General features: G+C 43.0%; 1 protein-coding gene across 1 annotated transcript in view; it reads right to left on the bottom strand.

Moving 5' to 3' along the window:
• Positions 1 to 15,813: 15,813 nt before the first annotated feature.
• LOC311233349 (uncharacterized protein) overlaps positions 15,814 to 27,520 on the bottom strand; it is a gene marked incomplete at its 3' end in the record, with an annotated part of 71,340 nt that continues 59,633 nt past the window's right edge. Inside the window, exons 4-5 of the mRNA XM_084320324.1 lie at positions 22,146 to 23,144; positions 15,814 to 15,833 (exon numbers count right to left, since the gene is read on the bottom strand). Coding sequence (XP_084176450.1) covers positions 15,814 to 15,833; positions 22,146 to 23,144 — 1,019 coding nt within the window. The remainder of the gene's footprint in view (positions 15,834 to 22,145; positions 23,145 to 27,520) is intronic.

The following is a 27,520-nucleotide window of genomic DNA, read 5'->3' as shown; positions in this document are numbered from 1 at the left end:
CGCCTTGAGCCACCAGGTCTTGCACGTGTTGTTTCACCTCTTGGAAGATGTGGGGAGGTATCCTACGGTGCCTCTGTTTGATGGGGGGTGCGTCTCCAGTGGGGATGTAGTGGGTGATCGTGGTAGTGTAACCATAATCTCTGTCGTCTACGGAGAACACAGCCTTGTGTTTCTCCAATACCTGGTTCAGTCGGTTCACTTGCCCCTGGGTGAGGTCCTGGAGGTTCGCTTGTATGGGTACCGTTAATCATCTGGTCTTCCCGTCGGGGGTCGCGGGGCCAGCGGTGTCTCCGGCGCCAATCGCTGTTACCCTCAATCCTCCGGCCACTTCCTCTACGACCACCCTCTCCTTAGGCAGCACTTGGCGAGGGCGGTACAGTTCCGCCAGTCTGGACCGGGGCCGGAGTACGATAGCTGTGTCGGTAGGGTTTAACAGCCACACGGGTACCCTCCCATTCGTGGCGTGGGTCACCACGTTGGCCACCAGTAGGCCGGATGGTAGGTTGGCACTCGGAGTTCCCTCCAGCATTACTGGGCATTGTATCCTCGCCGAAGTCCCACAGCGGCCTTGGACGATCACCTCACTGCATGGGGGAATAACAACTGGGTCTCTGCTGGCCACCTTCACGTATCCCATTTTTCCCAGGGCGTGGCAGCCCTGTTCCTCTTGGGCGACTGCAGCGACGACGCGGCGCAGGGTGGCGCTTCCGTTGTCGGAGCGGTGCCGGCCCGTTCGGTGTATCCCATTCACTCCGGCAAAGAGCGCGCTCACTCCACTGAGTATATTCATCCCCAGAAGGCCAGGGGGGCGCGTTTCTCGCTGCGCTGCAGTTGGGGTCATCCCTCACTACGAACACACACTTCCTGGGGAACTTCATCCCCAGACATTCCACGTCTGCGAAGAGGCAACCAACCACTGGTATCTCTAGGCCGTTAGCAGCCGTCAGGGTGACCCAAGTGGCGGAGGACAGTCTCTCTCTCTTAAATTGCTGCTTGAAGTGTGTTTCTGTCATGGTGGTCACCTCGGACCCGGTGTCTAGGAGACAGCAAGTCTTGACGCCGTCTATTTGAAATTCTAGGGTGTAGCAACCCTGTATACATCTTCGGTCTCTAGGCTCGCCGGTGCTGAGTTGCCCGCTCCGCCTACTACGGCGTCGACCGTGCCTCGTGTTCAAGTGGACGGGCCTGGTGGACCCGGTGGCTCGGGCACGATGGCGTGGGCGGGGCGTGGTCCGCCGATCTGGAATGGACATTCTCTACTAATATGTCACGGCTGTTGACAGGCGTAACAGACCAGTCTCCCATCCTCGCTCCGGCGGGGTAGTCTACGCGGGGTAGGGGGCCAGTCTTCTCGCTGTCCGCGTCCGGCGGAGCGAGGGCAAGTCCCTCGCTTGCTGCAGAGCCCGGAGTAACTGCTCCTGGCCAGCGACCAGTTGTCGAATGGATTCCTGTAGTGCGGGTACACTAAGGGAGGGTCCGTGCTCCTCCGCGGCGGCGGCGCACACCGCTCCCCTGGCAGGACTCTTAGCGGTGGACTGGGCCTCTTCCTCCTCAGACCAGTCAATTGCGGCCAGCATCAGGTTGATAAACGGCAGCGTCTCCCTCGAGTATCTTTTCATCTCTCGTCGCAGCGCATCGTCTGTTAAGCCCAGAACAAACTGCTCCCGCAGTAAGGTGGCGGTGTCCGGGACCCGGTCGGGTGCCCGCCTCTTCAGACGCCGAAGCATCTCTTGTAGGTCGTAGGCGTATTGCCTCACGGTCTCGCCGGCTGCTTGTTTGCGTGTCATAAAACTCCCCCAGACGGACGCTGACTGGGGCTTTGTCTCCATAGGTTGCTTCTAGCACTCGGAACAGGGCGTCCGGTTGCTGGTGCTCCTCTTCCAACATGAACCTCACCGTCTGCTTGGCCTCGCCCTTCAGGTGTAGTTTTAATAATTTAACACTCAGTAGGGAGCTTAGAGATAGGTCTAAAATGTTAAAAGACAGAGCTAGTGTTTACCAATGTTAGGACATAGGGTCCAATGGTGTCCCAGACCTCTTAAAAACGAGGGGGGAGAACATCAGTGGGAGAGCCAGTTGGCTTCATTTGAGCAATAATCTTCTTCAGACAGGGGAGTGACATTGGCTCAAAATGACTAAAAACTAGAGCAGTTTACAGGAATAGATGGGTCATAAGAAGGAGGTAAAATACAGGAGTAGTTGCAATCTTGTCAACAAAGACATTTTAAAACACTTCACATATTTGTCCCATCAGTCCTGTTCGCTTAAGAAATCTAATCAAACACTTCCTGCCTTGTCCACTCCCTCCACACTCCAATATGTCCTTCAAACCTGCTCCTGTCAACCCTGCTCTTTCCATTCCCTCAATCATGTCTCCCCTTTCTGATGAATATGTCTTGCACTTAACCACTACATGCTCCACTGACTCCTCTACCTGACAAGTCACATAACCCTGTTGGATGCTTCCCCATCATTTTAAGAGTCCCTTTCAACGTACTGTGCCCTATTCTTAACCTTGTCATCACAACCTCCTCTTCCCTATTTCCTCCCCTGATTCTCACACTACCCACTCTGTTTTGAACTATATGTAATTGTCTTCCCCTAGTCTCCTGATCCCACTGCAGCTGCCACTCATTATTCACCCAGGCCGGGTGATCAGATCATGCACAGGGGCCTATGAGGCCACCGTCCACCTGGAGAAGGCGGGGAACTATGTGAGGATGCTGTTTGTGGACTACAGCTCAGGGTTCAACACCATAGTCCCCGCCAGACTCGACACCAAGCTCAGGGAACTAGGAGTCAACCCCAGTCTGTGTGACTGGATCCTGGACTTCCTGTCGGATCGACGCCAGGTGGTGAGGATGGGCCCTCACACCTCCGCCCCCCTGACTCTCAACAGCCCCCCCCCCCCAGGGCTGCATCCTGAGCCCTCTCCTCTACTCACTATACACCTATGACTGCGTAGCCACGCACAGCTCCAACACAGTGATTACATTTGCCGATTTGCAGTGATAGGCCGAATCACCAAGAGTGATGAAATGGCCTACAGGAGAGAGGTTGACAACCTGGCAAATTGGTGCCAGGAGAACAACCTCTCCCCCAATGTGGAAAAAACAAAGAGCTGGTCATAGACTACAGAAGAGGGGGAGAGAAGCTGGTCATAGACTACAGGAGAGGGGGAGAGAAGCTGGTCATAGACTACAGGAGAGGAGGAGAGAAGCTGGTCATAGACTACAGGAGAGGGGGAGAGAAGCTGGTCATAGACTACAGGAGAGGGGGAGAGAAGAATAGAATAAAATAGAATACAAATGGGATAAAATATACAGTAAATAAATACAGTAAAAATATACTGAAGTCTACCGTAGGTGTAATATTGCACAGTGCTGTTTCAAAACTAAGAGTCCAGGAAGATGGTAACTGTCACTCTGTGCTCACTGATGCAGTGAGGCACAGTGATGCACTGTATAGTCTGATGGCTGTTGGAATGAAGGACTTCCTGTGCCGTTCAGTGCTGCATTTAGGTAGTGTGAGCCTGGCACTGAACATGCTCCTCCTGTCAGCCAAGTCTGTGTATAGTGGGTGGGAGGGGTTTTCCCTGATGGCCTGGAGCTTATGTAACCGGTCTTATTTGACATGCCCCGAGTGGGAGTTGAACCCCGGTCTCCCACGCCGCGGGCGGCATCACAGACCACTATACCAAGAGGTGAATTCACTCCTTAGTAATGGGTCTGGATGCCTCTGGGGAGTGAGTTTACTTGCAGTACCGCTTAACGTCCACAGCCACTTCACTATACACAGTCCATCGTGACTGTGGATAGACACCTCTGTTACACTTAGCAAGGCTCCTCCTCTCCGCCACCCTCACTAGGGAGTCCAGCTCCACCCCAACCACGCTACTGGCCTTCCTGACCAGCTTATCCAGCCTGTTTGTGTCCCCTGCTCTCAGTCCGCTGCCCCAGCAGGTCACAGCGTACAAGAAGGCGCCCGCCACCACCGACTCATAGAACATCCTCAACATCCTTGTACAGACATTGAAGGATCTCAGCCTTCTGAGGAAGTAGAGTCGGCTCTGGCCCTTCTTGTACAGTGCCTCTGCGTGTTTTGACCCGTTCAGTTTGTTGTCGATGTGCACACCGAGGTATTTGTACTCCTCAACCATGTCTACATCGACTTCCCTGATGGAAACGACTTCCCCTGAAGAAGCTGGTCATAGACTACAAGAGAAGCTGGTCATAGACTACAGGAGAGGGGGAGAGAAGCTGGTCATAGACTACAGGAGAGGGGGAGAGAAGCTGGTCATAGACTACAGGAGAGGGGGAGAGAAGCTGGTCATAGACTACAGGAGAGGGGGAGAGAAGCTGGTCATAGACTACAGGAGAGGAGGAGAGAAGCTGGTCATAGACTACAGGAGAGGATAAGAGAAGCTGGTCATAGACTACAGGAGAGGGGGAGAGAAGCTGGTCATAGACTACAGGAGAGGGGGAGAGAAGCTGGTCATAGACTACAGGAGAGGAGGAGAGAAGCTGGTCATAGACTACAGGAGAGGATAAGAGAAGCTGGTCATAGACTACAGGAGAGGGGGAGAGAAGCTGGTCATAGACTACAGGAGAGGGGGAGAGAATCTGGTCATAGACTACAGGAGAGGAGGAGAGAAGCTGGTCATAGACTACAGGAGAGGGGGAGAGAAGCTGGTCATAGACTACAGGAGAGGAGGAGAGAATCTGGTCATAGACTAGAGGAGAGGTGGAGAGAAGCTGGTCATAGACTACAGGAAAGGAGGAGAGAATCTGGTCATAGACTACAGGAGAGGGGGAGAGAAGCTGGTCATAGACTACAAGAGAGGGGGAGAGAAGCTGGTCATAGACTACAGGAGAGGAGGAGAGAAGCTGGTCATAAACTACAGGAGAGGAGGAGAGAAGATGGTCATAGACTACAGGAGAGGGGGAGAGAAGCTGGTCATAGACTACAAGAGAGGAGGAGAAGCTGGTCATAGACTACAAGAGAGGAGGAGAGAAGCTGGTCATAGACTACAGGAGAGAAGCTGGTCATAGAATACAGGAAAGAAGGAGAGAATCTGGTCATAGACTACAGGAGAGGGGGAGAGAAGCTGGTCATAGACTACAAGAGAGGGGGAGAGAAGCTGGTCATAGACTACAGGAGAGGAGGAGAGAAGCTGGTCATAAACTACAGGAGAGCTCTGCCGCGGCATTATGCAGCCATAATCCCCCCTGTTTTAACATCGACGGTTAGCTCAACTCGTTCGCCGCCTTGCTCTGGAGCCTGTGGTGCGTTGGTGACAAGTTCGAATCACTTCAATTTTTTTTTTTTTTTTTTTTTTACATTTACTTAATTTATCATCTCTCTATAATCTATATAAACGTGCATTCTTTCGCCGGTTAAGTTTAGGCATTCTTTCGGAGTTGGTTAAGGTTAGGGTTAAGTTTAGGCATTCTTTCGGAGTTGGTTAAGGTTAGGGTTAAGTTTAGGCATTCAAGTTCAAGTTCAAGTTCTTTAATAGTTGTCATACAGAAGTACAGAATACTTTCATACAAAATGCTTCTTACTGTTACGCTCCAGAGACTGTGCTAGACAAGATAGTATCAAATAACATAATAACATAATATAGCATGAATTTAGAAGAAGAAAATGAGGTCACAGTGTTCGGTATAGACATATGTACAATGTTCTGAGTTACCATATAATATACAATACACAATACTATGCAGTGTACTAATGTACAGTACTATCTAGTGCAAAGCAGAAATGGGATGAGGTACAATTTTAGGTACAATTTACAGTAAGGTGTACGAGTTGTAGTGCAATCCTTCATCCATAAATATAAAGTGTGGGGAGTGGGTGCTACAGTGTGTTTGTTTAAAGTGGGTGTGTGCTATAAGTGTGTGGAGTGGGTGCTACAGTGTGTTTGTTTAAAGTGAGTGTGTGCATGTGGATGTGTGTGCTATGTGCGTTTGGTGGTTGTTGTTGTGTAGTGTTCATTCATTGTTCGTTTAGCAGCCTGATGGCCTGGGGATAGAAGCTTCTTCTGAGTCTTTCTGTGCTCGCCTTGAGACTCCTGTATCGCTTGCCTGACGGCAGCAGTTCAAAGAGGCAGTTGTTCGGGTGACTGGAGTCTTTAATGATTCTCTTAGCCTTGCCCTTGCAACGCTTGTAGTAAATGTTCTGGAGGGTGGGGAGCCCCCCTCCAATTGTGCGTTCGGCTGAACGTGTCACTCTTTGTAGTCTGCTTTGGTCTTGTGCAGTGCTATTCCCAAACCAGGAGGTGATGTTGCCGGTCAAGATGCTCTCTATTGTACATGAGTAGAAGTTCTTAAGGATCTTCTGGCTGACTTGGAACTTCCTTAGGCGCCTGAGGAAGTAGAGGCGTTGTCGTGCCTTCTTCACAACACTGTTAATGTGTGTGGTCCATGTCAAGTCCTCGGATATGTAGGCTCCGAGGTACTTAAAGCTGTTGACTCTCTCAACCGGCATTCTTTCGGAGTTGGTTAAGATTAGGGTTAAGTTTAGGCATTCTTTCGGAGTTGGTTAAGGTTAAGTTTAGGCATTCTTTCGGAGTTGGTTAAGGTTAGGGTTAAGTTTAGGCATTCTTTCGGAGTTGGTTAAGGTTAGGGTTAAGTTTAGGCATTCTTTCTGAGTTGGTTAAGGTTAGAGTTTGTCGCAGAGCATGGCAATAGAATGCCTGTCTGTCTTTCTTGACGCGGAGGCAGCAGCCTATTTCCACTCTACCGCGGTCACATGGGCGTCGTGGCCAATCAGAGAAACACGAAGCACTCTTGGGCTGGGATTAATATAGACGCGCACCGGACCCCATCACCATAGACGGGGCTGCAGTGGAGAAGCATCCATCTGCAGAACGTCAGCCCCAGCACTCTCAGTCCCCGCGCTGTCAGGCCCCACGCTGTCAGGCCCCTCAGGAATTTGGGTCACGAGACCATCACAGGCCCACTCAGCAGCGCCACCCACCCAATGGCTGAATTGCCAATGGCTGAATTGGAGTATTGCACTGTGCGGGTTTGATAGATTGATTGAAAACTTTATTAACAGATTGCAGAATGGGTAGAGTACAGCTCAATACATACAATTGTTAAGGGGATGCAGACCAGAGAAAGACTTTCATCTTGTTTACATCAGGGTCCCCCATTTTCAATTCATCATAACATATATGACACACACGACATACAGATAGACAGTACTGCTACATCTATACATTTATGACATACCAGATTTGCAAATACAGTACTGTTTGTGATACAACAAGTGTCCAGAAAAGAGTGTATATACATTTGACGTAGAAACTGTACATTGGAGGAGGTTGGGTAGGTGGGGTGGGGTTGGGTGGGTGGGGTGGTGGGGGACTGTACATTGGAGGTGGGGGGGGGGCGGTTGGGTAAGGGGTGGGTGGGGGACACTGTACATTGCAGATCCGCAGGCAGATCCGCGATGCGTTTATTTAAACTTTATTTAACAGATTGCAGAATGGGTACAGTACAGTAAAAAACTACCTGTGGGTTGTCCAGCTTTGACAAATCGCAAATGCAGTTACTGGTAAGATACCGACACACATCCCAATGCTTTTGTCCTCCAGACACACGCCGTTCCAAATATTATTAAAGATATTTCCATTACTCCAAATCAAGAAAAAACAAATGAATACAAATAGACATAGTGGCAGTGTAACGATCAGATCCTAACCCAACCCCCTCCAATGTACAGTAAATGTCCTAACCCAATAATACACAAGACCCTCTTCTTGGGACCAAGTAAGGTTTTGTCGATAATCCAATGTACAGTTACCCCCCCCCCACCCAACCACCTCCAATGTACAGTTTGTCCCCCCCACCTACCCAACCCCCCCCTACACCCCACCTCCTCCAATGTACAGTTTCTTCGTCAAATGTATATACTCTCTTTTTTAGACTTTTTGTATCACAAACAGTACTGTATTTGTAAATCTGATGTCATAAATGTATAGTACTGTCTATCTGTATTTCATGTATGTCATATGTTATGATGAATTGAAAATGGGGGACCCTGATGTAAACAAACTTTGTTTGTACGAGGAAGTCTGAGGTAAGCGACAGCTGTGATTGGAGGATCAAGAAAAGTGGGCAGGGTTTTGAGACAGGTCCATTGTGTGTATTGAGCTGTACCGTACTGTACCCATTTTGCAATCTGTTAATAAAGTTTTCAGTCAATCAATCAATCAAACCCGCACAGTGCAATACTCCAATTCAGCCATTGGGTGGGTGGCGCTGCTGAGCGGGCAAATTCCTGAGGGGCCTGACAGCGCGGGGACTGAGAGTGCTGAGGCTGACGTTCTGCAGATGGATACTATTGCTGCAGTGGAGAGAGTGAGCAGCGGAGAGAGTCAGCAGCTTTAAGTTTCTCTGTGTCCACATCACTGACAAACTCACCTGGGAAGTCCACACTAATCATGTGGTAAAGAAGGCCCAACAACGCCTTTACCACCAGAGGTTGAAGAAGTTCGGCATGACACCCAAGATCCTGAAGGCGTTCTACAGGGGGACAACAGAGCGCATCCTGACGGGGTGCATCACCGCCTGGAGGGGGAACTGCACCTACCTCAACCTCAAAGCGCTGAGCAGAGTCATGAGGACAGCAGAGTAGTGAGGACAGCACAAAAGATCTGTGGATGTGAGCTTCCCTCCGTCCAGGACATCTATTAAAAAAGCCTGGTAAATTATCAAGGACCTTAATCATCCCAACCATGGACTGTTCTAGCTGATGTGGTCGGGAAAGCGCTACCGCAGCCACACAGCCAGAACCAACCGGCTTCCCCCAAGCCATCAGACTCATCAACAGAGCCCATTGACACGCTCATCTTTATTTTAGTCATATTTTATTATTATCTATGCTAATTTTATTGTATTTATATTATTGGAAGCTGCTATGGTCGAGGGACCACAACAATATAATTTCACTCTTTGCTGTAAGGTACTGAAAATATGTGACAATAAACAAATCTGAATCTGACACGCTGTTGCTCTCGTTCACGTCTGTGTAATAAATGAGAAGCAGGCAGCACGTTCCCCCTATAGGTAGTTCCTAGCAAGGCAAATATAATCGAGCACCCATCATTGATCACTTCTCAGACCCAAGTAATAGAGAACAGCATGAATGGCAATAAATCGTTTGAAAATAATATACTTTACACATTAAATAATAATAAATAATAAATACGATTTTCACAAGCCTTTATTTACTTCAATTGTATACATAATATTATCCCAAACCTGGAAGTAGATTTTGATTGGGATGCAGTCTGGGAAAATGTTCGGCTATCATCACGCAACCCAGATCACCAACAGATTAATCTTAACTTTGTTCATAGGACTTACCTGACCCCTACACGATTGCACCTAATGGGTCTCAGACCGGACTCTCGATGCTCCTCATGTTCAAACGATGCTATTGGTACATATATGCATATGTATTGGGAATGCCCTCCTGTCAAGACTTTCTGGGAAAATGTCACCACTCAATTATCAGAATTTTTGTCTCGGACCATACAGACACTGCCTTCTGTATTGTTGTTGAATGATGTTTCTCAGTTATCGATCTCTGTACATGTAAAGAGACAATTTTGGCGGGTCTTACGGCTGCCAAAAAGTTGATAGCGTCACGCTGGATTCAACAATGTGATAAATCGATGTGATTTATCTAGAGATATCCACTGCACGAATTTTAGGTGTTAATGAAGCCAGCATAGCAGTCTGGGTAGCTGTGGTGGATAAGATAAAGGAACGCATATACATTTGGAATTTTCTGATGTTGAATGAAGTAGTGGATGTATAGTCCAAGTGGGGGTCCTGAGGGGGGGGCGAGCAAGAGCCCATGTATTGTATTTATTATTTGTATGTCTTTTAATCTTTTAATCTACTTTCATTCTGATTTAATTACTGGACTGTCATTATTGTTATTATTATTTGTGTTATTGTCCTGTGATTTATCGTTGATTATAAGATAAGATAAGATATTCCTTTATTGATCCCCTTGGGGAAATTCAGGCATCATAGCAGCATGGGGGGGAGGGGGGAGGGGTACAGGTAGTAAAACAACACAGTATACAGGTAGTAAAAGACAACACAGGCAGTGTAAACAATTTGATCAATATGGTCAATATAATTTACTATCTGACTAGCTGAGGAATATTCACATTATTCACAGTGTCACATGAGGTGCAGTATGCAAGAGGTAGTGTTATAATAATTTACTATCTACTGAGTATCCATTAATCAAAGTACCAGGGTAGTCTACTTTGTCCCCCTTGGGTTCCTATAAGTCCCAGGTCAATGTCTGGTAGCAGTCGCTGTCGCTGCCCCCTGTTGTGGGGCCTGGAGGCTGCTAGTCGCTGCCCACTGTTGTGGAGCCTGATGGCCGCTGGTATGAAGGACTATTACTGTTACTGTATTGTTTGTCTTGTTTCATGTAAAAAAAGGGAAAATAAAAAACATTTGTTAAAAAAAAAAAAAAAATGTATACATAATATAACATGTTTTATTTTAAATAAAATAAAGTTTTTCCTCAAATTTTTACCCATTCACACACCGATGGCGGAGGCAACAATGCAAGGTGCCAACCTGCTCATCGGGAGCAATTAGGGGTTAAGTGTCTTGTTCAAGGACACTTTGACACACTGCCCGGGAACCTCCGGATTACCAGACGACTGCTCTACCTCCCGAGCCACTGCCTCCCCAAATTATTAGCATATCATACGTTCTAATGTGTTTGGATCAATTCACTTTTTAATTCAAGATGTCGATTTTATTTCAAATATTGTACAATTTCCATCATGAAAAGGTTTTACTATCCATCTATGAATGGCAATAAATCGTTTGAAAATAATATACTTCTTACACATTAAATAATAGATTATAATAAATAAGTTATATTTATAAGACATCCAGCTAGAAAACACATTTCAGTCACTACCTGACGAGCCTCCATCACCAGGAGGACGGGGCTCAGATGTCGGTCCCACTAGAGCAGCGGTTCTCAACAGGGTTTAAGTTTATTTGGATCCCCATTAGCCACAGCAGTGCTGGGGCTATTCTTCCTGGGGTCCATAACACATAAAATACAGTTACAGACTTATACACTCACAACATTTACATGTCATACAGACAATTAAAACAACAATAAAAACCCTTATACATTCATAACATTTACATGTCATACAGACAATTAAAACAACAATAAAAACCCTTATACACTCACAACATTTACATGTCATACAGACAATTAAAACAACAATAAAAACCCTAATCAGATTCATAATACAATATAAAAATATATACTCCTTATGAATGTATTCATAATACAATACAATAATACCTACTCATAATTAATTCATAATACAATACAGCATAATATTTGACATACATTATCTATGTTCATATCAGCCAATTATACAATATTTTAATAATATATCCCTATCAGACACATGCCTTTTCATCCATATATACCTATCTCTTTATCAGACACATACATTTTCATTTACGTACACACTATCTATTAGGGAATGTCAATTTCTTTGGTTGAAAATGTTGTTTTACCACGATTTTGAAACGACATTTACTATTCTCCTGCTTAACATGTCTGGGAAGAGAGTTCCATTCCTGCATACCACGGAACATGACAGTTCGCTTCATTGCATTCGACCTCACTTTTGGAAGTGTAAAACCTCGTGCAGAAGCATGTCTGGTGGAATGGTTGTGTCTGTCAAGACTTATTGATAAATTGTTATATAAAATTGAGGGGATCTTTGTAACAAGAATATTCCTAGTGAATACAAGGAGTGAGCAGAGTAATTTATGTTTGACAAGTAACCAAGTTAAACAACTGTGCATCGCTGCAACATTAGTTCTGTACTCACAGCGAAGCGCTATACGTGCTGCTTTGTTTTGTACCATTTGTAATTTTTTCAGTTTATTCGTCATTACATTCGACCATACTGCAGGACAATAGTCAAGATTTGACAAAACCAGAGCTTGAATTACCTGTTTGATAGAATTTAGTGGTAACAAATGAGCACATCTTTTAACAACAGAAATCCCTCTTCCCATTTTCACTACTATATTGTTTATATGGTGTGACCATGACAATTTACTGTCTAATGTTACCCCTAGGAGTTTAGTCTCCTGGACTTGATTAATTACCACATCACTTATCAAAAGTTTCAAGACTGGGTTCGTTCTTAGAGTATGGTTTGAACCGAAAATGATGCTACTTGTCTTTAATATGTTTAGAACTAGTTTGTTATTCTTTATCCATTCCATCACTGATTGCAACTCTGCCTTTAGGACCGTATTTAATTCATTGGCTGTTGAGGCTGATGTGTAAATCGTTGAATCATCCGCATACATAGAAATATAGGACTTATTTAGGACAAGAGGCATGTCATTTGTAAATATGGTGTAGAGCAGGGGTGGCCAACCAGTCAGAGACTAAGAGCCACAAAAAAATGACTGTGGTACCACAAAGAGCCACACCATATACCAGCGTTTCTCAACCTTTTTTTTCAGTCACGGCACCCTTCATGTGTTTATAGGTCTCACCCTCTGGCCTCTGAAGTTGCTAATGTCTTTTTTATTTGGGCCTCACAGGGTTAAAAGTACCCTGTGAGACCCACGGTTGCAAAATTACAAAATCACTTGTAGCCATTTAAAAAAATAATGTTTATTTAAAAAATGTTAAAGGGGAACTATTTTACTATTTCTTTCACTATTTGGGCACTTTTACACAATTCCTGTGAGTCTATGGAACACCTAGGTTTTTTTCAAAAAAAATGCATTGTTTTGTATTTCTAATCAAGTACTAAAAACCGCATTTTTCTACCTCAAGATCTTAAGCCGTTTTGAGGCTGGGCTCCAACCACTGTGTGGCCTGGTGCCAACTGCCACATCAACTGCCACATTATTATGCAGCTGAGAAATCTCTGACATCACAGATATGCACATTTTCAGATGACTCAGTTCAGTGAGGGTGAATATTGTGAGAGGAGAATTGGAAGAATTCGCCAATATGAGAATTAGAGACATATATCCTATTAATATAAGTCCACATAGCTAAGAAACAATGGTAAACACTGAAAAAAGCCGTTTATAAGATAGTTCCCCTTTAAGCACATGTATAGTCAATTGGTCCTGTTGTTGTGATAGTAAATGTGTTTATATGTCCCACCCTCTGGCCTCTGAAGTTGCTAATTTCTTTTTAATTTGGGCCTCACAGGGTTAACCTCTTAAGCCCGAGATATACAGTAAAAGTGTATATTTTCAGCATTATGTTTGTTTACCAATTATTTGAACTGTTATTAGTGAAATATAAGATTATAGAAATCTCAGGGCATTGAGTCGGAAACCGGCGCATATTGACAGGAGGAAGTGGCACAGCCAAAAGTGAGTGTAGTCTTTTGAAGGAAGAGACTCAGGGCTTTCAAATTTCGAAAAACTACCCTACCCAGCTCACACCAGCCCCTGTCAATCATCTGACTTCTGGATTTACTTTTTAATTTCTCTTATTTTTTGGGATTATCTCCCACAAACCTGAACGTTATTGCCATAAAACAGAACGCAGTTAGTTTCTCTACCTTTCTGTGAACGTCTTGCAAAAAACGGTGTTGCAATATGATGAAAAATGGTGGAGAAATTTACATTATAAAAAAGATGGCAGAATTCAGTACTGTATCTACAAAACCTTCTGTTTAATCATCTTCCCTTTATTCATTTGCTTAGATTTTTCAGGTCTGGTCAATTTTAGCATGGTGTTATTTACAGTCAAAGATAATTTTTTTTTTTAAATAGAATTGATATTCTCCTTTGGTTCATTACAATTTACTCAAGCCTAGTAACAGACACACTATTTCTGACACTGATCCATATATGTCCCTAGATTCAGATACCAAGAACATGCAAATGGACCATTTAAAAAAAAATTGTAAATGTTTATTCTACGTCCTTATGGAATGAGTGACATAAAAAAAAAAAAAGTAAAAAAAAATAAAAAAAGTAAAAAAAAATAAAAAAAAGCTTTTTTTTTATGGATGGAAGAGCCGCACATTGACGGGCAAAGAGCCGCATGCGGCTCGCGAGCCGTGGGTTGGCCACCCCTGGTGTAGAGCAAAGGCCCAAGGCAACTTCCTTGGGGTACTCCACACCTTACCGTTTTAACTTCTGAGTAACTCCAATTAAAAAAAACTATTTGTTTCCGGTTTGCTAAATAAGTTTGCATCCAAGATAGTGCATATGAGGAGAAACCGTAACATTCAAGTTTTTTAAGTAAGAATTTGTGATCTATGATGTCGAATGCTGCAGTAAAATCAAGCAAGATAGCTCCAACCATTTTTTTTTTATCTATCTCTTTCAGCCAATCATCCGTCATTTGGGTTAATGCAGTCGCTGTTGAATGTCCTTCACGATATGCATGTTGAAAATCAGTGGTCAATGTGTTAAAAGAAAAGTAGCTTTTAATCTGTTCACTTACTATTCTTTCCATCAGTTTACTTAAAACTGGCAGTAAACTTATGGGACGACTATTAGATCCTGAGAATGGCAATTTCAAATTTTTTGGCAGTGGTATTACTTTGGCAGTTTTCCACTGTTGCGGATACAAACATTTACTAAAGGATTGATTTATAATATGACAGATAGCAGGGGCAATTAAATCAGGGACCAATTTCAGAAGTTTCCCGTCAAGACCGTCAACACCTGGTGGTTTGTTTTTAGTGGTACTTAACATATGTTCTACATTACTTATAGTCACACTATCAAAATTAAATTGACAATTTTTATCTTTCATTATTTTATTCTTTATTAATAAATAAGATTTTTCATTATCTATTGTTTGCATATTATTCCTTAAATTATCTACTTTTCCAATAAAATAATTGTTAATATGATTAGCAATCTCAACTGGTTTGGTGAGGAATTTTCCTTCCGTTTCTAGAAAGGATGGGGTAGGTTTCTTATTCCTGCCCATTATTTCATTTAGAGTATTCCATAATAATTTACTGTCATTTTTATATAATTAAACCTATTTTCATAATACAATTTCTTCTTCTTTTTATTACATTTTGTAACATTTCTTAATTTACAATATACCTCCCAGTCTGATTTATAACCTGATGTATTTGCTATTAATTTAGCTCGATTACGTTCTATCATATATTCTTTTAGTTCATCATCCAACCATGGTGTTCTGACGCTTCCGACGGTAAACTTTCTCAATGGTGCATGTTTGTCAACAAGTGGCATAAAAATGGTATCAAATTCCCAGAGATTTTTCAGGATCTTTTTCCCTCAACACCTTTGACCAACATAGATTTTCAACATCCTTCACAAAGCTGTCTTGATTAAACATTTTATACAATCTTTTGTAAATAATTTTAGGTCCCAGTTTTGGCATTTTAGTCTTCCTTACAATAGCAATTAAGTTATGGTCGCTACAACCAACAGTTACAGATACCGCCTTGGAACATAGCTCTGCATTGTTAGTAAAAATGTGATCAAGGGGTTCTGCGGCACACAGGGGTGCCGCGAGATGCCTGGGAATGTTTCTTTAAAAATATAGAATGACAACGGTCTTATTTTGAAAATCCTGTAGCGGGTCTCATTTCTGCCCAAGCGCAGCTCCAGCTATAATAACTAGGCTCCGACAGCTAGCAACGTTCAGTTCATTATGATACTCTTATTTTGAAAATCCGTGGTGTCGTGACTCATATCCGCTCTACAGCACACAGCCAATAGGATGCATCTCCACACAGCAGTAGCATCTCAGTCAGTCAGTAGCAGTAGCGTCTGCAACACGCACATTGCAACAGAGCAAGGATAGTGTTTTCGCGACCCAAAATAAATCCCTGCTGTTTTATTCCGCAACGGGTCAAATGCATATAACATGCTTTGCAATCCTTGCCATTCCTTTATGACCACGTCGTGTTTAAGACCGGAATTAACGCTCCTTTAGCATAAGCTAACAACAAGCTAAAACCCTGTTCAGAGCGACACAGCAGAGTGGGGACTGGGAAGGAGGGGGGGCATTCTCCCTCTGTGTGTGCGTTTGAAAAGATATGATGAAGTCATCAGACGAGTATATTATATTGATAGTAAATGTACTGAGGGTGGACAGACCGATGATGTTGATATTTAAACATAAAAAATACAATATATAATAAATGTATGCATGATCATCATGCAACATAAAACAATTGCAGGAACGGTTTGGGAGAGGAATGGGTTTTAGGTTGTGTGTTCCAAAAAATTTACTTAAAGTTTAAAGCTCAATATATCAAAACGTGGCACTTTATAGTGAACAGGAGGTCTATTTGTATTAAAAACAATACATAGTTTTTCATTTAAATGTCTGGAAGAGCTAAACAATTTTTTTAATGTAATTCCTTACACGTAACGTGTCTGGCTGTGTGACGTCAACTTGTCAGCATGAAAATGACAGCCAAACATGGCACTGCAACTAAATAACACAAATACAATAGGCACATTTGTGACTGTTACAAATATAACACGTTTTATACTTGTGCTACAAGATTTTGGCCTGTGCTACAAAACTATCAACCTCTGTAGCACCAGTGCTATGTGCAAAAAAGTTAACGTACAGCCCTGCAACTAAACAAATAGTCTATCTAGTGCTTCATGAGTATACAATAATTGCCTAATCTAATAACATGAACTAAAAAAAAATCAATCACACGTTTCGTAAAGTTATTATAGAAACTTCACCAACTTAACGTCCGCGGCAGGCGTCATTACTTTTACCAACAGATTTTCCAACGCATTTCCAGAGCAGTCGCATTCGTCTTGCAAAGTGGCTATCGCAATCGTCGTCATGATAATAATCACTAAATGCATTCAGTGCTGGATCTAATCAAATGGATTTATCGAGAGACGTTATGGAAAGTTCAAGACCGGACCACACAGCTTCTGAAAAGTGCTAATTACACGCTTCCGACGGCGATGGTCTACTCGCAGAACAAGTGAGTGTATCAGCCGCTGTGTTATGATTATGATACAAAATGTAAATGATGAATGAATGAAAACTGTATTTAACAGATAAACAGTAAAAGGCACTCTGCAGGGATGTGATGTCATAATCAATCGTCACCTCACTAGAATAATATTTCCGTGAACCGCATAGCTGAATTTTCACACAAAATGGACACGTTTTTAACTCGTCCATCGAAACAGGTTACAGTTACCAATTCAGTACCTTCCAGTACCAATTCGACCGCTGAGATTGCCCCAGTCAAACAGTGCAGCTGCAATGTTGTGTTCTCATGCTAAAACAGACTGTTCTCATGTTGTGTTCTCATGCTAAACCAGACTGTTATCATGTTGTGATCCTTTTCTGTATTTAAAAAAAAAAAAACATGATTTTCTGTTTGAGAAATGGTCACACTATTGCTATATTTATTTATACATTTAGACCTGAAACGCCTGCTAATAATGCATTATATAGCCTGCATATACACACAAATGTGTTTCCCAGTTTCAATGGGTTAAATAAACGTTATTTTGAAAGCAAGCACTTTTGTCATCATTGTAGCAAAAAAGACAGGACCGGAAAAGTCTTTATCGTATGTAGGGGTGCCCTGGAATATTTTATTGGACACAGGGGTGCCTTGGCAGCAGAAAGGTTGAACCCCTGCACTAGAGGACATGAGCAGGACGCGTCTATACTTCCCGCAAGCAAGTTGTCCTTTTGCGCGATCTGATTGGCCACTGACGTTTCTGGTCATGTGACATGTGCGCCAATCGTGGGACAGCAAGTTCTGCCACCGGTTAAGCTTAGGCACTCTTTTGAAGTTGGTTTAGGTTAGAGTTTGTCTTAGAGCAGGCCGATAGAACACCAGCCCTGATTCCAAACTCAACTTCGAAAGAGTCGCCTAAACTTAACCAGTGATAAACTAGGCGTTAGGTCGTTTGCAGGCTGTTTGACCCGGAAATAGGCGCAGAACTTGCCGTCCCACGATTGGCGCACATGTCACATGACCAGAAACGTCAGTGGCCAGAGCAACACGGAAGGACAACTTGCTTGTGGGAAGTATAGACGTGAGCAGGACAGAGGAGCAGCAGCAGCAGGACCAGACTCACTGGAGGAAGCGGCTGATACTGATGTGACGTTCAAGAACCATCTGGTTCTTTTGAACGGCTGTCTCCACCAATCACAAGTTAGAGATCCCCTCCCCCCAGGAATGCATGTAATACAGGGGTTCTCAAACTTATACCACGACCCCATTTTATTTAGGAATTTTTTTTGGTGACCCCACACTTAACACATTGGACGCCAGAGGGTGCTATGAGCATTGGGCTGTTGCATTCCAGCGCTTTGTTCAATGAGGAGAATGCCGTGTTTGCAGTGCTAAAAACTATATAAAATATTATAGCTATGGATCCAATAACGTTGTCGATTGTCAGTACGTTTCTTCCAGTCAACATGCAAAAAACTATTTTTTCATCCGCACATTTCCGTTTTATACCGTGGTGAATGAGTAGTTTGGGTGATTCTGAGTAATCCCAGGAAAAGACACGAAAACAGCCCTTTAGTGAAATCCAGTTATCACGTTGTAATTTTTCACCCGATTATCGAATCATCCCGAAATCGCTAGATTATTGGTATTATCCTTCCTCATGCAAGCATAAAATGTGGTTTAGAGCGGGGCGCCCATCCGTGCCGTGATGATGACAAACAGGACACAGCACACACACATTCCACACAGACAGGCTTCAATGGCGGGATCAAAATATCGGATCAACAAGATTGGTAATATATAGTCCTTACCTCGTCTCTGATGTAATGCAAAAAATTATCCAATTATCTGATCGCCATTCCAAGTACTGGTCGCGGCAGTCCGTCCCACGTTATCCGGCATTGCATATGAACGAGGGGGGGCAGCCTAGTTGATGCATCGTTGTATGCGCTAGTCTTGCCGGATAATTTTGTCGCCGCCCACACAGCTCGGCCCAGAAAACAAACTACATCGTTTCAAATAGAGTGCAATCTGCGATCTCAGACACTCGGAACAGCCCGCCAGATGAATTATGAATGGCAAAAGCGAATAAAAGAAATTATTAAAACCCGAGATATCTCGGGTTTGGCGCCCAGCGCATGGCGAGTTACCCCGAGACATCTCGGGTCTGGCGCCGAATGTGTTAATGTATTGCGTAATTTCAACATGGAATATCAAAATAAAAGCACACGTTGTTGAACTTGATCATGCATATTTATTAGAAAATTTTATTACAGCACTGTTATCAATGGAATGAATGAATATCATCAACAAAAGCAACAGAATTGTTTCTGTATACACATTTATAAAAATGTTTCAAGAATAAAATAAAAAAAAAATACTTAATGGGAAGGGTGTGCTTGTATAGTTGAACATGATATGCGGCAACAGATTTAAAAAAAAAGAAATTATCATTGTTGCACTTAGAATAGATGAAGCCTTTCATACAAAATAGGTTAAAATGTAATATTTTATTTTCATACTTCTTAGTTAGTTACTTCTAAGTTCTAAGATCAATTCACACCTTCCCACTTATCTTGCGGTTTACAATTCATCCATATTATTAAATGGTAAATGGCTGCATTTATATAGCGCTTTTATCCAATCGCTTTTTTTTTATTCTCACATTTTTACCTATTCACTCACAAAAAAGGACATCTATTCCTTTAATAGAATACCAATGAAGACAATACATGGAACATTACTCTAAAACAGTGGTTCTCAAACTTTTTACACCAAGTACCACCTGAGAACGTAGCTGGCTCTCCAAGTACCACCATATGACCGGCGTTAAAATACAGTCTATTCAGCTATGCACAGTTCACGCAGGAGGGAAATGTTTTCCTAATACCATTATTTATTGTTAACTTTTGTCAGACACAGCCACAATGTACAAAGGGATAGCACTAGAACTAGCAAACGCTTCCACACAACTCATACAATGCAAGGGGCATTGAGAACATAATAACTAACATTCTCACATAGCAAGTGAGAAAATTAAGAACTGTATTTCAGCAAATGTACTTAATTCTCTCTCTCTCTCACACACAGCAAGCAATTGTCCGTCATTCTCACACACACACAATTATTTTGTTACAAAAACTTAATTTCCTGCATTCTGGTGCAGGAATTTCTGAATTTTTACCCTTTAAATGCCAGTATTTGTGATGGGCATCAGAGATTATTGTAAAAAAGAATAGAAAACACATTCAATACATTTGAATGTTTACCCTTTAAATGCCAGTTTGTGTGATGGCATCACAAATTATTGTTAAAAAAACACAAAAAGTAAAATATTTTCAATATATCAAATGCAAAGTACATTTTTCTGGGGGGGGGATTATTACAGGCTAGGCATGCGTCAATGATTAGCAGCAACACAGATTTTGATGGATTTTTTGTAATGTCAGATTTAACACCAACTCTTTTCAGAAAAGTGGGAGTATTTCATTTTTTATCTGACATTACAAAATATCTAAAAAGATAAATAGTTATGATCAGGGCTGAAGTTGAATTAAAGATGTATGACTGTTTAGACTGCACTACTCTCTGTCACAGTGATCTCCTGGTTGTTCCCCACTTAGGTTATCTAACTATCGCGCCACCGCAACCAGAAACACTGGCCTGGCCTGCTTCTAAGTTCAGTGGCCTGACTGCAAAAAAAAAAAAAAAAAAAATGTTTTAGCTTTTTTGTAAATGTTTTCAAGTACCACCAGCAGTACCACTAGTGGTACGCGTACCACAGTTTGAGAACCACTGCTCTAAAATAAACACTTCTTGTGTAGTACTAGGAATGTTGACAATGTGTGACATTGGATAAAAAAAATAAACACTAGCATCTACATAAATATATAAAAATCCATACGAGAAGCAGTTTTCCCCTCCAGTGTGTACAAAGTGTGTTTGTTAACCATCTTGGCTTTTGGCTGGTCACCCCATACTGAGGTCAGAAAGTTCCTATGATCCCAGTATTCAAAACACCAGAACAATGGTGTTATATTTTATATTTATTAACTTGACCTTCTCTCCCCAGCAACCTCCTGCAAAGCCTCACCTTCCCTCCTCTTTCTACCTTTTTTACCCCACCCTCCAATCTCATTTTCTGCAGCCCAAATGCATCCCCTTGCCCCACTTTCCCTTTTATGTCTCCGTCTGTTTGTGTATTGTATGTTTGTTTTTGTTTTGCTGCCATTTTGGCCAGACTTGCTGGAAAAAGAGATCATTGATGTCAAGTGACTACCTGGTAAAATAAAGGTTAAATAAATGTGTGTTCACTCTTATACCATGACATATCGCCCCAGGAACATCCACACCGTCTGTCTCACTCCTCAGAGCGACAGAAACACAACTGTGGTCGTCGTCAATGAAAACCGTGTCTATGTTAGTACTGCTTCTCTCTCACAGAGGCTTCTGTGCAGGTCAAAAGCTCTTGGTAGTAGTTTTTCATTTAAAAAGAACGCCAAATATTACTACCACTATTATTGTTATGATTGTTGATGGACTGATAGCTGTAATGACGAATCTTCTCTCTCAAGTGAATTTTCTCATGTTTTCTGAAACATGCTAATGTACTGAATCTCTTATCACACAAACCACAATGATGTGGCTTCTCTCCTGTGTGGATTATCTGGTGTGATTTCAGATGACAGATGAGTAAAGCTCTTCTCACACTAGTCACAGGAGTAGGGCTTCTCTCCTGTGTGAATTCTCTGGTGTGATTTCAGACCACCCAGTCGACTAAAGCTCTTCTCACACTGGTCACAGAAGTAGGGCTTCTCTCCTGTGTGAATTCTCTGGTGTGTTTTCAGAGTAACCAGATGAGTAAAGCTCTTCTCACACTGGTCACATGAGTAGGGCTTCTCTCCTGTGTGAATTCTCTGGTGTGATTTAAGGTGACAGAGTTGACTAAAGCTCTTCTCACACTGGTCACAGGAGTAGGGCTTCTCTCCTGTGTGAATTCTCTGGTGTGTTTTCAGAGCAGACCGTTGACTAAAGCCATGGCCACACTGGTCACAGGAGTAGGGCTTCTCTCCTGTGTGAATTCTCTGGTGTGTTTTCAGATGACCCAGTTGACTAAAGCTCTTCTCACACTGGTCACATGAGTAGGGCTTCTCTCCTGTGTGAATTCTCTGGTGTGATTTCAGACCACCCAGATGAGTAAAGCTCCTCACACACTGGTCACAGAAGTAGGGCTTCTCTCCTGTGTGAATTCTCTGGTGTGATTTCAGACCACCCAGTCGACTAAAGCTCATCTCACACTGGTCACAGAAGTAGGGCTTCTCTCCTGTGTGAATTCTCTGGTGCATTTTCAGATCAGACTGTACACTAAAGCCCTGTCCACACTGGTCACAGACGTAGGGCTTCTCTCCTGTGTGGATCATCTGGTGTGTTTTCAGAGTACCCAGATGAGTAAAGCTCTTCTCACACTGGTCACAGAAGTAGGGCTTCTCTCCTGTGTGAATTCTCTGGTGTCTTTTCAGACTACTCAGTTGACTAAAGCCCTGTCCACACTGGTCACAGACGTAGGGCTTCTCTCCTGTGTGGATCATCTGGTGTGTTTTCAGAGTACTCAGATGAGTAAAGCTCTTCTCACACTGGTCACAGGAGTAGGGTTTCTCTGCTGTGTGAATTCTCCTCTGGTGTTTTTGCAGATCAGACATACACCTAAAGCTCTTCTCACACTGGTCACAGGAGTAGGGCTTCTCCCCTGTATGAATTCTCTGGTGTGTTTTAAGAGTAGACCGATGACTAAAGCTCTTTCCACACTGGTCACAGGAGTAGGGCTTCTCCCCTGTGTGAATTCTCTGGTGTGATCGCATATGACGTTGCTCATTAAAGCCCTGTCCACACTGGTCACAGGAGTAACGCTTCTCTCCTGTGTGAATTATCTGGTGTAATTTAAGATGAGACTGTTGCCTAAAGCTCTTCTCACACTGGTCACAGGAGTAGGGCTTCTCTCCTGTGTGAATGCGTTGGTGTTTATTGAGATTCATCTTTGAACTGAAGCTTTTTCCACACTGGTCACAGCAGAGACCTTTTCTTCCATCAAAGCCTCTTGGTTTCTTCTCAGGCCTGACAAGACGGATATCTGGATGGAGAAGAGTGTCAGGAGAGATTGTGATTTTATTCAGATTTCCATGTAAGAGGTTTATAATGGTACATAGCTGGGTTTTATAGTTTAAGAACAGTGTATTCCAGAGTCGTCTACAGTTCTAGACTTAAACCACTTTGTTTCAAGCACCAGTTAGTCAACAGTTTCTGGAGCAGGAGTGGTTACATCATGGCTATGGTTAAGGTCAGTTTAACTTAGTCCGGGACTAAAGTCCAGATTTAAGTGTCACCTTATGGATCAAATTTTATATCAAGCTATATGAAATATATCTAATCTCAGTAACAATATATATCACGATATAGTATGTTTTCTGTAAATTGGATGAAACATTTGTCTTAGGGATGCCCCGATCACGTTTTTTGCCACCGATAACCGATCGTCGTGAGCCATATCGGCCGATACCGATACCGAACGTTTGATAAAAAATTCTCTTTTAATTATTTTATATAATTTCTCTCTTTTCTTTTTAATAAAATATATATATTATATAATTAGACTTGTACTTGTATTATCTGCGAGACATCGCCACCACGCAACAAGCTCCACTGTGTGTGTACTCGAGTAGCCTCCAGCTACGGCCAGGATTCTCCGGAGCTGCAGCTGGACCCTATACTCGAGTAGCCTCGAGCTACGGCAAGGATTCTCCTGCGCTGCAGCTGGACCCTATTGATATAACGTTACTGTGCTTTGGTCATATCACATTCAACATGCCCTCAGCTCGAATACGCGTCGAATCAGTGTTATAAGACATTGATATCAGGAGCTATCTGTAGCTACTGCTAGCCGGATATATAACGTTAATATTTAGTTCAATGGGACATTTCGTTTTGAACAGTGAACTAACTTGCACTAACGGGAGCTAACAGGTATCATACACGTCTCTACTAGACTATTGCTGGAGCATTTGTTGATATCAGTAGCTAGCCGGCTAGATACCGTTCGGTTAGACAATGCCTCATGATGTATTAAACTAAAAGTGAATAGTTGACTGGGTCATTTTGTAACGTTAGCTCAGGGAGACGCCGTCCTCCCGTCCCACTAGACTAGACCCGTGTTTACATGCGTGCGGGAGGGGCTGGAGGGATGAGCAGACGCCGCCACCCGGTGTCTGAGACAGAACTCAGCGAATGAGATCGGTTTTGACGATCGGCAAAAATAAAGCATTATCCCCGATCGCATATTTATACTGATTATCGGCCGATAACGATCGGGGCATCCCTAATTTGTCTACAAAATAAGCATATAATTCAGGACTACTATTCGGGGAGGCTGCGGAGAGCTTCATGACGGCGGTGCATAAACTCTCACAACACTAACTTTGGGGTGTTGCGGGAGGAGTTAATCCGGGACCGCATTATTGTCAGGATAAAAGACGTGGCTCTTTCAGAGAAACTGCAGCTAGACTCTGAGGAGGACGTGGCAGATTCACCCAATCAAAAGACCCTCTGATTGGTTTAGCTCCGAAGGGTCTCTTCCGCCTTGTACATTCTCTGCTTCGAAGTGGTTATGCTTTGGTCCTCTTTCGAAGTGGGTTATGCTTAGAGTTATGGTTAGCCCTAACTACTGAAGAGTCACTTTAACAGAAAGCAGGGCCAGCCCTGTTACATTTGGTGCCCTAGGTGAATTTTTATTACATTTATTTGAATAGGGACAATGCACATTATCCAACAGTAATGAGACAAAGTACCACCATTATATGGGTACTTAATAAGGGAGGGGCCTCTCCGTGGCTCCGTGCTGCTGAAGCGCGCAGCCACACAGACCAAGCTCTGCGCTCATCATGGCGGAGAGAACTAAACGAAAGTCTGGGTACACTTTACGAAAGTCGATGCCGACAACGCATGTTGCCACAAGTGCAATAAAACATTTGCAAGTATGGGTGGCAATACAAGCAATTTGTCAAAACATCTGTTGTCAAAACATAACATTAGTCTGCAGAAATGTGCCGTTTTCGACTGCTTTGCTCGCAGTCTTCCATCTCCATGCACATCCACTGCAGCAGGTAAGCCAAGATAATACGGAGTTAGCTAGGCTAATAACGAATTATTACAAATAGGCTAATAAATAAAATATAATTGCTTAGCTAATTGTTTAGCTACAAATATATTTGAAAGATGACAACTTTGTATAGATCGTCACAGCCACCATGTCCCAGCCCATCCCTCCTCCCTCTACCACCACCGGTCCCAGCCAAGCCAAGTCCCTTCACCCTAGCAGCTAGGAAGGATGACAGAGGAAAGGGTGAACGAGTGTCACAGGGCTGTGACCCAGTTTGTTGTCAAAGGCCTGCACCCTTGGATGGCCAGATAATATTGATATTTAAAGTGGCGGTTCTAGACCCTTTTTAGGGGGGCTAAATGTAATCTCAGCCCCCCTAATATTGGGGGAGAAAGTATTAAAAAAAATCTATTTACAATTAAATTGTTATTTTTATTCTTGTATTATTATTGTAGTAATGTTTTGGGGTTGTGTGCGTGTCACTCTAGTTGTATGGTCTGACGCTTGTAACGCACCAGGGGCACGTGCAGGTTTCGTGCGAGAACAGCTTGTGTGGCCGTCCACACCGAGTCAGACTTCAGAGCGGGCAGAAGCGCACGGATTTAGTCTATTATGTGAAGTAAGTCCCCGTTTGAAGATTTTTTGAAGATTTCCAGTGTTCCATCGTCCATTTTGCATGTATAACCCGTTATCTCATTAATTAGAATTAATTTTAGAATGATGAAATCAGTGCGACTGTACTCCTGAAAAAGTATAGCAGGGCTTTTTTTGCACATAGCACTGGTGCTACAGAGGTTAATAGTTTTGTAGCACAGGCCAAAATCTTGTAGCACGAGTATAAAATGTGTTATATTTGTTAACAGTCACAAATGTGCAGTCACAAATGTGCCTATTGTATTTGTGTTGTTATTTAGTTGCAGTGCCATGTTTGGTCACTAAGTGGTGCTCCATTGTTTGTACCCGAGGCTTAATTTGATTTAACCTGAGCCAGTGACTTCCTCACTTCCTGTTCCACCTGACGTCCCGACAGCAGCGTCAAGCGTCAGCTTGTTATAGTAGTTTCTCTAGTCACAATGTGGCTAGTAGTTGTTTTAATATAGTAGTGTATATTGAATAATGCCGTATGACCAAACATCATATGGCCATAGTCCTTATTGTATATTTTTGTAAATAATAAATGGGTTTGTGCCAAATCCCAAAAGCGACAATGTCTGTTAACCTCTTTAACCTGCACCCCCAAAATTGGCCATTTTAGTTTTCGTTTTTGAGGACTGCATACTTTCTTTGCAAACCAAAACAAACTTTATACTTATAGCACATGCATGAGCCTGGTCTCTTTTGAAAGAGGGCATTCTGAAATTTCTGATTCCAGAAAGATAATTCACTTTTAGTTCATTCACTCATTCAGCGCCAGCGATTACCCCCATCCCTGTAGTCAATGGGCCACGCTTTAAAAGATGGGCATTTTCACTGTGCGTCACGATGTTTGCAGAGCTACATCTATATTCTCATTCTCGCTCATTTGACAGTCACTATCTCTCGTCCAACATGTAAAAAAATAATTGTTAATTTCTCTCATGTATACGTTTGCGTGTTATCCCATGGTGAATATTTTATAGTTTCTTAGTGATCTGGGCTAATTCCTGGAAGCAGAGTTATGGAGCGCTATGTGCATTTTGCGAAAGTCGTTTGCATCTCCTACGTAGGAAGGCACTGATCTGCCACCGCCCGCCCACAATCAACTGTGATACGTTGAAATTATGATCAAAACGGAGCGAGTGGAAATAATGCGGAAGCGGTTTCCCTGTCAGACAGCACTTCCTAAAAAGAGAGGGAGAGAGAGAGAGACAGATGACTGGCTCATATGGTGAGTCTCGGAGCGATCTCTCCTCTGTCCCTGCTTTTTACACACGCGCTCTCGTCTCTCTGTCTGTGTCTGTCCAAAAGGTATCTGCCAGTGCAGGTGGGTGACTGTCATTCAAAGCGCATTGCGAGTATGGGTGGAGCCCAGCCAAAAACAGCTTGGAACCTGGAAGGGCAGAAAGTGGTCCACCAAAGTACTTGATTAAAAATACATAGAAATACATTTTATTGAAAAAAACCTTACAGACGTGTTCCAGACTCACAGGAAGTGTAAAATTTACCAAATAGTGAAAACAAATTGCTAAATAGTTCCCCTTTAACTCTTTCAGTGCCAGCAGGGGGCGCACAATTTAGTGCTTGAATGCCCACCATCCACTTCAATGTTAGCGTTAAAAACGCCTAATCTATATTTTTAATTATGGCTATGTGTCTAATCTGCCCGTCACTTATCAATGACTCGTTTTCCAGTGAACATTGTCAAAGCGGATTGT

This window comes from Notolepis coatsorum (assembly GCF_963971535.1).
Source record: "Notolepis coatsorum genome assembly, chromosome: 8".
In the NCBI taxonomy this organism is placed as follows: Eukaryota; Metazoa; Chordata; class Actinopteri; order Aulopiformes; family Paralepididae; genus Notolepis; species Notolepis coatsorum.
Note: the sequence above shows the minus strand (reverse complement) of the source record. Positions and strands in the feature narration are given on the sequence as shown.